This window comes from Trypanosoma rangeli, assembly GCF_003719475.1.
Source record: "Trypanosoma rangeli strain AM80 chromosome Unknown Tra_15.4_contig_00236, whole genome shotgun sequence".
Taxonomy (NCBI): Eukaryota; Euglenozoa; class Kinetoplastea; order Trypanosomatida; family Trypanosomatidae; genus Trypanosoma; species Trypanosoma rangeli.
The window spans coordinates 18,978-30,797 of NW_021705979.1; the positions used below are offsets into that span (position 1 = coordinate 18,978).

The 11,820-nt window shown below is 58.6% G+C and overlaps 4 protein-coding genes across 4 annotated transcripts in view, besides 5 other annotated features; all 4 read left to right on the forward strand.

The window, feature by feature from the left end:
- Positions 1-3,294, forward strand: part of TraAM80_06472 (uncharacterized protein) — a gene marked incomplete at both ends in the record, with an annotated part of 5,385 nt that extends 2,091 nt beyond the window's left edge. The window contains one exon of the mRNA XM_029383314.1: positions 1-3,294. This exon is cut by the window's left edge and continues 2,091 nt beyond it. Within this exon, the coding sequence (XP_029236861.1) occupies positions 1-3,294 (3,294 nt within the window).
- Positions 3,295-3,956: 662 nt separating this feature from the next.
- Positions 3,957-3,983: a microsatellite.
- A 552-nt stretch (positions 3,984-4,535) lies between these two features.
- TraAM80_06473 (arylsulfatase G) lies at positions 4,536-6,140 on the forward strand (the record flags this gene model as incomplete). Its single annotated transcript, XM_029383315.1, has 1 exon — positions 4,536-6,140. One exon carries the CDS (start codon positions 4,536-4,538, stop codon positions 6,138-6,140), a length of 1,605 nt encoding a protein of 534 aa, XP_029236862.1.
- Positions 6,141-6,262: 122 nt separating this feature from the next.
- Positions 6,263-6,316: a sequence feature (A-rich).
- A 361-nt stretch (positions 6,317-6,677) lies between these two features.
- Positions 6,678-6,705: a microsatellite.
- Positions 6,706-6,857: 152 nt separating this feature from the next.
- Positions 6,858-9,362, forward strand: TraAM80_06474 (uncharacterized protein; the record flags this gene model as incomplete). The annotated part of the gene is made up of 1 exon (XM_029383316.1): positions 6,858-9,362. One exon carries the CDS (start codon positions 6,858-6,860, stop codon positions 9,360-9,362), a length of 2,505 nt encoding a protein of 834 aa, XP_029236863.1.
- Positions 9,363-9,894: 532 nt separating this feature from the next.
- Positions 9,895-9,937: a microsatellite.
- Positions 9,938-9,975: 38 nt separating this feature from the next.
- Positions 9,976-9,997: a microsatellite.
- A 93-nt stretch (positions 9,998-10,090) lies between these two features.
- Positions 10,091-11,818, forward strand: TraAM80_06475 (uncharacterized protein; the record flags this gene model as incomplete). The annotated part of the gene is made up of 1 exon (XM_029383317.1): positions 10,091-11,818. A coding segment is annotated over one exon (1,728 nt), but the record flags the coding sequence as incomplete, so codon positions are not given.
- Positions 11,819-11,820: the final 2 nt, after the last annotated feature.

The window sequence follows — 11,820 nt, forward strand, 5'->3', positions numbered from 1 at the left end:
GGTGGTGGTGGTGGAGGTGGTGGTGGTGGTGGAGGCGGTGGTGGTGGAGGCGGTGGTGGTGGAGGAGGTGGTGGAGATAGTGACAAAAACGAAAAAATTCTTCGGGGCGATGAGGATGAACGTGAGGAACGGCACTTTAAGGAGGCGACCAGCCCCGCCCTGCATGCCATCCCGTGGGACCAGCGGGCGTATATTCCAATGAGTGGGTTTGGCACCAAAACCTGTAGCATCTTTTCCGCACCCCTTTTCTGGGAAAAGTTGGATTGGACCGTCCGCGCCTCCCTCTTGACGGTGCTGCCAACGATGATTCTCACGCTGGAGCCGGATACAAAGGACATCTTTCCGCTGCCCTCCACTGTGGCCTTCCTCGCCTTCTGGATCACCATGCCAACCTTTGGTGCTGGGCTGCGGGAGTTTGTCATTGCGTTGAAGGGGTATGCCTTGAGTCTTATCCTACTTCTGTTTGTCATTTTAATTAACCCGCGTGCGAGTTGGCTGATTATCCTGATGCTCTTCGTGTTTGTGCTCGTCACCTCCTTCTTCGCAGAGCAGGTGAAAAAGACCTCAGCATACTGTCTCGTGGTATTTCTGTTGCAGCTGCAGTCGGATCCGGCGGGTACGGGGATTAAGTTTGTGGGAGACTACTTCACCACGCTGCTCATCGCCCTCGCCTTCGGTCTTGCCGCGTTCTTTATTCCGAACATTCGCTGGTCGAGCGATCTCTCCAAGCTGTACGTTTCCATTCTCGGGAACTCCCTCAGCATCTATGTACAGGGGACGTGCTCCAGCTTCTGGACGCGCTCCCCGCTGGAGCGCGAACTGCACATTGTGCGACTGCGGCAGCTGGGTGCCACGGCGAAGAGGGCCATTGCGAAGGCCGCCATGTACTACGAGGAGGCAACCTACGAGCCACACACGGGCGCCTTTATGGCGGCCATCAGCGTGAGACACGAGTTTTTTGTGAACATCTACAACATCCTTAGTTCCATGGTGCAGGTGGTGGAGCTCATCAACGACAACCCGCAGCGTATTGACACCCAGCTCTGTCTTTCCTTCGGCACCGCCATCGCCGAGGATCTCGCCGTCATCTCCTCCGCAATGGATAACATGATCCTGAAGATCGCTGACTTTAAACACCCCGTGCGGGAAGAGGACATCCATATGTTTCGCGAGGCGCGGGAACGCTTTCAGGACCGCCTGTCCGAGGTGCGGCAGGATGTCATCCTCGATAACGAGATGTACGAGCCGGACGAGTCCGACGTGCTGCTTGGGTTTTTTATGTTTAGCGTGGACGAGCTCTGTGAGGTAATCTCTAACTTCTCCCCGCGGAAGTCAGTGCACAGCAACTTCGTGGATTGGCTCAAGACACCCATATATGACTGCAAAAGTTCCTTTAACGCCATGCGGCTTCTCATCTCCACGATGATTCACCGACGCTCCCTGACGCGGCGGGCGAAGGAGGCGATTAAGCTGGCACTATGTATGACGGTGCCCTGCATCTTTCAGGTGTATGCGCTGAAAAACAACGATGCGAGCCCTGTGGCGGGGGCGGCGATTATCGCCCTTGTGTACAGTCAGACAGGGGCGCAGAGCTTCACCTATGCCGTCAATCGAGTGCTTGGGACCGTGCTGGGCTCTCTTACCGCGTTGTTGGGTGTCCAGCTTGCCAACTCCCGTCTGCTTGTGCTGTACGTCGTCGTGGCCATCCTCTCCTTTCTCGGGGCCTACATTCAGACGAGCACGGAGTACTTTGCAGCGGGTAACGCCATCTGCAACAGCGTCATCTCTGTTATTACGCAGTACACAAACCCGGATGCCGCCATGGTGCGTATTCAGCAGAACGTGTTTGCCATTCTTATCTATTTTTGTATTTCGATGGTTTTTTGGCCCATGCGGGCGCGGGGGAAGGTGCAAATGGCCTTTGACGCCAGCCTGCGCTGCTTCCGTGAGGCGACATGCCGCTTGCTGCGCAACCTCGACCAGCCCGAGGACGTGTGTGAGGTGAACACCGCCGTTACGGATGTGTTAACTGAATGGAACAGGAAGATCACACGCCAGGCCACCTTCCTGCGTGGGGCCTGCACGGAACCGACGCTGGTTGGGGCTGACTTCCCTGACATCGCGTGGCAGAGGCTTATTGACGTGCAGTGGAATCTCTGGTCCATTCTCTCCATGATGTGTTTTGCGTACTTCACCTTCATGTCCAGCGAGGCTGACAACCTCACCGAGCTGTCTGTGCACTGGGTCCTGCTGCGGCGCATCTCCCCCCACGCCAAGGATCTCTCCGACTTGGTGTACGCCACCGTGGATCTCTACCTCCTTGCAATCGGCAAGACCACCGTTGTGCCGACCAGCCACCTCACGCGACTGCGACACGGGATACTGGAGGCGGAGGCGAACATCACGGAGGTGTACATTCAGACCATTTGCCGCAACCTCGGCGGCGACGTTTCTGACGAGGAGAAGGAAACGGATGCAGCGACGGAGGGGGGCGCCTTTAGCAAGATGAGCATCAGCAGCAACATTAGCCGCAATGAGGGGGGTCTGTCGGCACCGTGCCGAGGCGGAAACAAGAGGACCGCAGGAAGCACAGGCCCCACGCCGCTTGCTGGTTCCGCACCACAGGAGCGTCAAAAGAAGAAGAAGGGCGGCTACCTTATGTACAACCTTACCAAGGAGGAGGAGGAGGTGTTGAAGCAGTACCTCGTGAACAGGTCAGAGAGCATCCGGCAGAGGGGCATGGTGGAAGATAATCTAGAGGATACCGCCAAGAAGGACAAGAAGAACTCCATAAAAGACAGCTTTGTCGGGAACCGGTCCTTTTTCGGCGTATTTTCCAAAACCACACGGGCTGGGGATCAGGCGTCCAGCACGTCCTCCGTGGAGGGCGAGGAACGCGCTAAGAAGCGGAGTAAGAAGCGGCACGGTGAGCTGGATCCTTCGACGCAGGAGGTAGACCTCAACGCCACCGTCACAAAAAGGGCGAGTTTTATGAGCAGGCTGAATGAGAAGGATCACAGTAGCGTGGATAAGGGGATAAATGACAGGCGTAGCCAAGAAGGAACGGAGGACAGGCCGCTGCAGCAGTCACGGTCTCTCGAGAAGACGGAGGACCGGGTCGACAAGCGGAGATTGTTGACGGACCACCCCACCACACCGGAGGTGGGGTTTGAAAATACGATGGAGCGCGGCTCCTCCTTGGGTCAGGTCGCCGAGCAGTATGTCTGGCGACGGCTCCTCAACAGAGCCGTCCGAGCACGGTTCACAGATGCTTCAAAATATTACCTTTTTTGACCATAAGCGAAGGGAGTTTGTGCTGTCTAACCAAGATATACATAGCGTGGAGGCATTCCTTTTCGGCGTGCGTGCCCTGACGGTGCAGCTGGGCGAGCTGCAGAAGGCGCTGCTGGAGATGCAGCACACGGGGGAGCTTGCAAAGAAGGTATAAGCATGGCAGTACCTCCTTCCTGCGTTCGGCTTTCAAATAGAGCTGGGATCTTTTGTCTCACACAAACCCACATACGTGCGCAAACTCTCCTTCCCGCTCTTTCCATCTGTATCTCCGTGCTCCAAAGCTCCACGGATTGCATGGATGTCTGTGTCTGCGATGCCGTGCCAACATGCGTGTGGTGACCGGGGGATTTCCGCGGCTGCGTGAAATGGTGCCCTGCTGCCTGTGTGGCAATCCACACGTTTTTCAGTGGGTGGTGTGGGAAAATGCTGCAAAGCCCGACAGCAACAAACACACAGAGAGTGATAGTAATGGTGAGAGAAATCTGCAGGCCTCCACATTTGCACAAATGTTTTTTTTTATAAAAAAAAATACACGTAGTTAATTTTACTTGTAAGTCTCCCATTTTTTTTTTGAATTTGCAGCGCATGTACGCTGGTAGATAAGTGTGTACGTGCGGTTCTGCCTGCGCTGAGAGAGCGAAACATGACTGGGCCGTCGCTGCGGCGGGTGGGGGTGGGGGGTGGGTGGGCAAAGGCCTGGCTCTTCCTTTCCCTCTACGCAAGGAAAAAAAAAACGGCAGTGACAGAAGTTCCCCTCCCTCCCCGCCACCCAGCCATCTTGCCGTTCTCTCTGTCTACTTGTGCTCCTCTGGTTTGCTCGACTGGGGCCTCCGCGGCTTGCGTGTGCCTGCACGTGGGCAGGAGCAACCCAGCATCCCCCACCCCCAGCTTTCCTTACAGTGAGGCAGAAAACACTCACAGTGAAGCGAATGTGCCGTGCAGTATTTTTTAACTTTTTGCTTTTTTCCTTGCATATTTCGCCCACGGGCGCTCCCAAGGCACGTTTAGAGGCGTTACTAGGGAGGGAAGGCCACCATAGCGTGTGTGCAGGCATAAACATAACCCCATATATATATAGGGCTGAAGTAGCATCCGCAGCTGCGGGAACACACATTTTTTTTTCTTTAAATTTATCTTTTGTCACTTTTTTTTTTTGGCTTGCTCCCTTCCCCTTGTTTTTTTTTTCGGCGGCTCCTTCCACCTCAAGGAGTGTCATTACGGACAAGGTAACAGCGGCAAGCATGGGGCCCACAATGCGGTTGGAGAAGGAGCAGCTGGAGGAGAGCGATGTGGCGTCGAATAACGACCGCTCGCGTCCCTTCTCTGCCGCCGACCTGGTTCTTGGGTTAACCGGCGCGAAGGAAACCATGCCAAAGAAACAAAAGACGGTGCAGGAGATTGTGGACGAGCAGGACGCGGACGCAGACGTGGTTCGGGCTGGGCGCTGCTGCACTGTTGTGTTCCTACCCTTGCTAGTGGTGGCGCTGCTTGTGGGCGTCCTGCTGAGTGTTGGGGTGACAAGCGGGAGGGCGCGGGAGGTGAAGGGGGTGCCGCGCGCCGTGTTGTTCATCGTTGAGGGGTTCAAAGGACAGACATTCAACAAGCTGCTCGAGGGGCAGCGGCTACCACACATTCGACGGATGTTGGTGGAGCAGCACGGCGTGTATGCGGTGTGCGCCACACTAGGGGACGCACGATGTGCCCGTGCAGCCCCTGCCGTTGATGCGGTGACAGGCAAGCCGTTCGTCTCCGCCGGTGCCGGACTCGCAAGTATTCTCACGGGCGTCTTCCCGCGACGCCACGGGGTGGCGACCGACTCACAGGCGTCGTACGCCGTCTTCGCCTCGACATCCCTGCAGTTTCCAAGCGTTGCTCTCCGTGTGACCCGCGCTGGGAGGAGGGCAACGGCGGTCGGCGGCCACCGTCTACTCAATGGGTTGAACGCGAGCACGGGGCAGTGCAGTGTGCCAGGCCTGCTGGACGCAGAGTGCGCCAGCCCGCCTGGCTCAGCCGCTCCTGCGGAGGCCGCTGCGGGCTCTACAGGCCAGCCTGCCGTTGCTGCTTCGGCGAACGCTGGTGACACCCCACCCGAGATGAGTTGCTTGCACCAGAGGTCCTGCAACTTATTCAGGCGGGTGCTGACGCTGGCTAGCGGCCGTGGCGGCAGCGAGGAACGCCAGTTTACGGAGCACCTCACGCAACTCTTTGGCAGTCTCTCCGGCGAGGGGCAGCAGGCTGGCGACAGCTTTGATGACAGTCTCCTCATATTCAACTTTAACGCACTCGCCCTGCGCTCGGGGGACGCCGCTTTGCCGGACTTCACCTACGAACCGGAGTCGCTGGAGTATGCAGCACAGGCCTTCCTCATAGACAGCCTCATCGGACAGGTGCTTGCCCTCGTCCAGCACCGCGCCCGCTTCAGAAAGGAAAACTGGCTTGTGGTTGGCACGAGCAACCACGGCGGTGTCGGGAAGTCGTTTGGGCACTTCGGCGACGAGGACGAACTCGTGCCTTTTTTTGTGGCCACCTACACAACAAACACCCGCGGCTACCGACGCCTGCGGCCGCTGACGCGGTCAGTGACCCACATGGACGCCGCCCCAACGATCCTGCAGTGGCTCGGCATCGCCCCGTATGACACGGAAAAGAGTGCCGTGGCGGCAGAGGAAGGGCTGCAGCATGATGACAAGACCGCTGCCGCTGCAACATCAACAGCGGCAGCAAGAGCGCCCCCCCGCGCTGCTGCGTCTGAAGAGGCACGTTTAGACGGAGTGCCGCAGGGCATCTGTGGCACTGGCCTGAATCCGAAGGACTGCGTGGTGGAGGAGCAGTGGAAAAAGAAGTAAAATGCGGGCATAGGTGCCTCCAAGGAGGCAACCCCTCCCCCCTCAAAAGAAAAAGTGGGAGGTACAGGCGAGACAGGGCCTCTGGCGTCTGGCCGCACTGTTGGTTTGCGCAAACGTGAGGGAAAAGGAGAAAAAACAATAACGAAAATAAAAAATAAAAAAGAAAAAAAGAAAAAGTGTGTGTGCGAGCGCGTGCGATGGAGGAGAGTTGTGTATAATAATTGGCGTGAGTCTTTTTGGTATAGTGTATGAGCTGAGCCACTACGCGTAACTTTGGATGCCGCAGCGTGTGGAGGTTGCGTCCTCCCTCCCTCCCCTTCTGTCTGCCCTGTGCACCTTTGCCTTCGCCATGCTGGAGCTGTGGCGCTTGCCTTTTTCTCCCCCCGCCCGTCCGTTCCGCTCTTTCTGCCCACGGCTTTTTTTGTAGCAACAGCGACACCTTCGCCGCTCTGTTCCCCGCGTCCGCCCCGCTGCGGTAGCTGCCCACGTTCATCTGAAGGTGGCTGTGTGTGTTCAACAGCACACCAACCCGGTCGTGCACGTACACACGCACGCACGCACGCACAAGGACGTCCTGACAGGGCCGTAAGAAGGCTGGGGCTGCGGGTAGCGTGGTAGGCGCAGACGAAAGCAGGGAGGCCAGGGGAGAAGACTCCCACTCACTCACAACAACAAAACAATAAAACAAGAAACCATTTAGAGGAGAAGGCAACAACAATGCATCGACAGGAGTCTGTCGGCAGCAGCGGTGGCAGTGGCAGTGCCACCGGGCACGGTTTCCTTACAACGGCCGAGGTACTGGACCGCGCGATGGACCAATGTATGCAACGTGGGCTGTTTGACAGCGCGTCGTGGCTCGGGCAACTTTCACTCAACGCCACTGACAGCGTTTTGCGCCAGATAATTTCGGCTACCGCCCCGGTTGTCACGGCGTTGCAGGATCCGCCGCTCACAGGCCGTGCACACCGCCACCTTGTCCTGGCGCTGAGCCTGATGCATAAAGGCGAGTATCTACGCTGCCACCATGAACTCAACACCGCGCTAAAGGAGTTCGCTGCAGACGCGACGCTTGAGGAGGCTGAGCCGGGTGCGAGGGACTGCCCACTACCACAGCGCGGGGGCGGACGATCCACACCGCCGCCACCAACTTTCTCTTCCCCAGCAGCACAAGCGCTACTACCACCGCCACCGCCGCAGCTGCAGTTTTTGTGCCTGTATTCCCTGTACATGGGCGGGGAGTGCATTAAAAGCACCAGTAGAAACCCACGGAAGAGCAGCAACCCACACCTTCGTACGCTACGCGGACGCCTGCTCGCCGTGCTTGAGCAGCAGCGGCGTTCCTCGTTGCCGCCGGGGGCGTCCGTAAGGCCCTCCGTGCTGCCCATGCCTCGACCGTCGACATCGATGGGGGTGGGTGCAGCGGGGGGTGCCTCGGCGTACGGGGACCCCTTCTTGTGCTGGCTGCACGGTGTCGTGCTGCGCGAGCTCGGGATGAAGCAAGAGAGTGCCACCTACTTTTTGGCTGCCCTCTGCAACCACCCGATGCTCTGGTGCGCCTGGGAGGATCTCTGCACGCTTGTCAGCCGCGAAAACCAGATTGAGGAAATTGAGGCAATGATTGCTGCGCTGGAGCCACAGTTTATGCCAGAAATATTCTTGGCCACTGTGAAGGCCGCGCTGAACGTTGCCCCCGTCTCTCTCGTTCCATCGTCCTTGTTAAGTGCGGCGACCGCTGCCATGGCGCGGCGAAGCACAAGCCCACATGGCGGCAGCTTGCCCCGTCAGCCGACGTTGGCGCGGGACTCACAGCAGCAGCAGCAGCAGCAGCAGCAGCAGCAGCAGCAGCAGCGACGTGGGGAGGGGTATCTTTCACCGCGGCTGGTAAACTCCTGGGAGGCGCTACTAGAGCGGTTTCCCGGCAATCTTTTTCTTCTCTCCAACCTTGCCGGATACTACTACAACGTCAAGAAGGACCTTGAAAAAGCCCAGAACCTGTACAAACGATTACATGAGTTGAACCCGTATCGGCTCGAATCCATGGATGACTACTCTATTGTACTTTTTCTACGCGGTGACCGTATCGGGCTGAGTAGTCTCGCGCAGCAGGTTTACCAAATTGACCCTTTCCGCGCCGAAAGCAACTACGTGGTTGGCAACTACTATGTTCTGATGGGCGCACACGATCGCGGTGTGCTGCACTTTCGTCGAGCAGTGGCAGCAGACCCCACATTCCTTGCCGCCTGGACGCTGCTCGGCCACGCCTACCTGGAGACGAAAAACAGTGCAGCCGCTGTGGAGGCGTACCGCACCGCGGTGGAGCTCGACCCACGCGACTACCGTGGCTGGTACAACCTCGGTCAGATTTACGAGCTGCTGCAGTTTTATCACCACGCGCTGTATTACTACTGGCACACAACAACGCTGCGGCCCACGGATCCGCGAATGTGGTCGGCGGTGGCAAACTGCCTTGACCGCGAGGGACGCACGGAAGAGGCGGTGCTGTGCCTCGAGCGTGCGGAGGCGTACGAGAGTTCCTCCTCTGACTACTACCCACCGCTTGTACACCGGCTTGGGTCGCACTACCTAGAGACACGACGACTAGATCGCGCGGTGTTGTACCTTGAGAAACTCGCTCTGTCCGAGGCACGACGGCTGGATGACGTTCTTTTCGCCCTTCCGCATGTGACGTCGTATTACCTGAAACAGGCAAGGCAACTACTGAACATTCCATCGCGATCCCCCAGCTACGAGCCACCCCAACACTACTCCACAGTCGCCGGGGGAATGGGAGGGCAGCTGCCTCAGCCGACGAGCTCAGCGGTGGGAGGGGCCAGCGCCGGCAGTGGTGGCAGCGTTTACGGCTGCAGCTTAGCCGACCAGTGGCTCATGGCGGACGCCGCAGTGCGGCGAAACATTGAGGCCCGCTGGGAGCAGGCAACGTTATGCCTGACAAAGTCGATGAACCACTTGGAGAATTTTGCGTCCGCGTTGGGCATTCCATTGTCCTCGACGGCTGACACCGGGATGCCCAAGCCCGCAGAGTACGGCGACACTGGCGGTGGTAGTGTTGGAGTGACGGCGGACGAAGGAAGGAGCCGACACACCGTGCAGCTTGACCGCTTATACTGCGAGCTAAACATGCTCCGTCGGTACCTGGAGAGTCAGCAGGAGCAGGTAGAGGCGGCAGTGAGAATGCGAGGGGAGGGAATGCATAGACCGTGAAGAGATGTGGGCGTGCAGTGGCAAGGCAAAGGAGTGACACATACGAACATAAACACATATATACACACAGCCATGCATGCGTGCATAATCGGCGCATACAAAAAACAAAACTGAGTTTGAGAAGTGGCAGCGGGAGCAAAGGGAGAAGAGAGCAACAAAACAGCGACAAAGCAATAGAAAGGCAACGACAAAAGGAGGGAAGAGGCAGACCACAAAGTAAAAAAAAAATTAAAAAAGTAAAAAGGGAGTTGGTCGAAAAAGTGTGGATCCTTGGACAATGTCTACTTTTTCTCTTTGTCTGTGTGTCCCCCTCCGTTTGTGGATTTTTATTTTATTTCTGTTTTCTTGTCTTTCTGTCTCTTGCGGCGGACTCCGCAGGGCCCCACGGCCTGCGACAAACTGCAGTTCAGCCCCTTCGCTCATTATTGTTTCTGCGTGTGTGTTGGTGCGTGCGTGCCGTTCTGTCGTTTGCAGATGCCGTGTTTGTTTTGTGGCGGTGGCTGCTGGTTTGGGGGGCGTCGTGCCATCGCACTTTGCGTTTTTTTTTTTTTTGTGTGTGTGTGTGTTTTGTTTTTCCTCCGTCCCACTCCTCTCATGCGTGTGGCGGGCGTCGAGGAAGGCAAGCAGGCAGGCAGCTCCGCCCTCCTCCCCAACCTTTTTTTTTTGTTTTGTCTTCCCGACCCCCGCAGGGGGTCTCGCACGCGCAGGCAAAACAACAAGAAAAAAAAATGGCCACGCCGCCGGCGCCGGAGGCTGCAACAGCTGCCGAAGCGTCTACGCAGCGCCTTTGCGAGCTCCTCGACGAGGTCGCGCGGAAGGAGAGCGCGCTGCAGCAGTTCCGCGCGTTGTTTGAGCGGCTCTGCCGGGACTACGAGGTGGAGCAGCGCAACGCGGCGCAGGCGAAGCTGGAGCTTGAGACGCTCCAGACACGACACGAGACGCAGCGTCAGGAACTCGTCGCCGCCAAGGCCAAGAACGCCCTGCAGGAGGCGAGGATCAAGGAGGAAGACAGTGTGTGGGAGCGTCGCACGCGGCAGCTGCGCCAGGAGCTTGCGGCTGCTGTGGAGGAACGCGACGCCCTAGCAAGTGAGCGGGAGACGCAGTGGCGGCAGACACGAGCGCTGCGCTCGCAGCTGCAGGAGCAGCAGCTGCAGGACGCGGCGGTTGAGGAGATGTGGAAGTGTCGACTCGATGATGTTCGCAGGGAGGCAGAGAAGAAGGCTCAGGCGGGGATGCGGGAGCGGGAGGAGCTGGTGCGACTGCGTGAGATGGAGTTGCAACGGGGCAGCTCGCAGCTTGAGGGGCGCCTTGCCGATGCGGCTGCTGAAGCAAGACGCCAGCAAGAGACGAATGAGGCGCTTATGCTGCGGATGGAAGACCTGCAGTGTTCCCTGCGGCGGCAGGAAGGTATGACACAACGCATTCAGGACGCACTTCAAGTGGAACAGAAGGAGAAGGCGCAGTTGGGGGAGTACATGGCACTGGAGCGGCAGACGCATCGCCAGCGACTGGAACAAGCAGAGAATAGTTACAAGGCTCAGGTGCAAGAGATGCAGCGCCTTTGTGACCAGCACACGCGTGAGCGTGAGCGACTAGAGAGCGAGATGGCACGTTGCCAGAGAGAATCCCAGCAGGAGGCGCAGCGCACGCGTGAACTGTGGCTACAGCAGAAGCAACAGCTTGAGGTGACTATTGAGTCCCTGCGCGGGGACCTGACACGCGAGCGTATGCGCTTCGACAAGGCAGATGAGTCGCACCAGCGTGTGGAGGCGCTCCTGCTGCGCAGTAGGCGTGAGCTGGAGGCCGCGCAGCAGCAGCAGGCGGTGCTGCAGGAGACCATTGCCTCTTTGCACAAGGCGGCTGCCAAGCGTGACGCCACGCAGGTGCGCTTGGAAGGGGAAATCACTCGACTGATTGCCGCCGTCGCAGAGCGCGAGCGCGAGACGGAGCGGTGGAGGTCGGCGGTGGATCGCATGGAGTGGCAGTCACGGCTGGAGGTGGCGCGTGACAAGCTGGAGGGTGAGCGCGTGCTTCCTGACCCACTCCCCCCACCGCCGCTGCTGCCGCTGTCTGCGTCTCCCGCCACCCGACGACGTGGACCGACACGCCACTCGGCGCGGGTCACCCCTAAGCGGTCGCCGATGCAGCAGGCGGAAAGCATAGACTACACTCCGGCGGCTGGCAGCCCGCTCACGGCAGGCTGCAGGTACTCGTCCAACGTCGAGGAGGACGAGGAGGCCGAAGTGCTTCGCTCGCTCGTGCAGGAAGTACTGCAGGGTTGCATGGCAACGCACACGGAGCCGTCCGCCGCCCCCACACATGCCTCCGCTGCGGCTGCGATTCGTCCTGCGTTTGCGACGGTTGGCAACCACCAAGTGCGAACACCGCGACCCCGGACGACGGCGTCGCGTGCGCGGCGGCCTGCGCAAAGAGGTGACAGGCGCCTTGGGGAAGACTC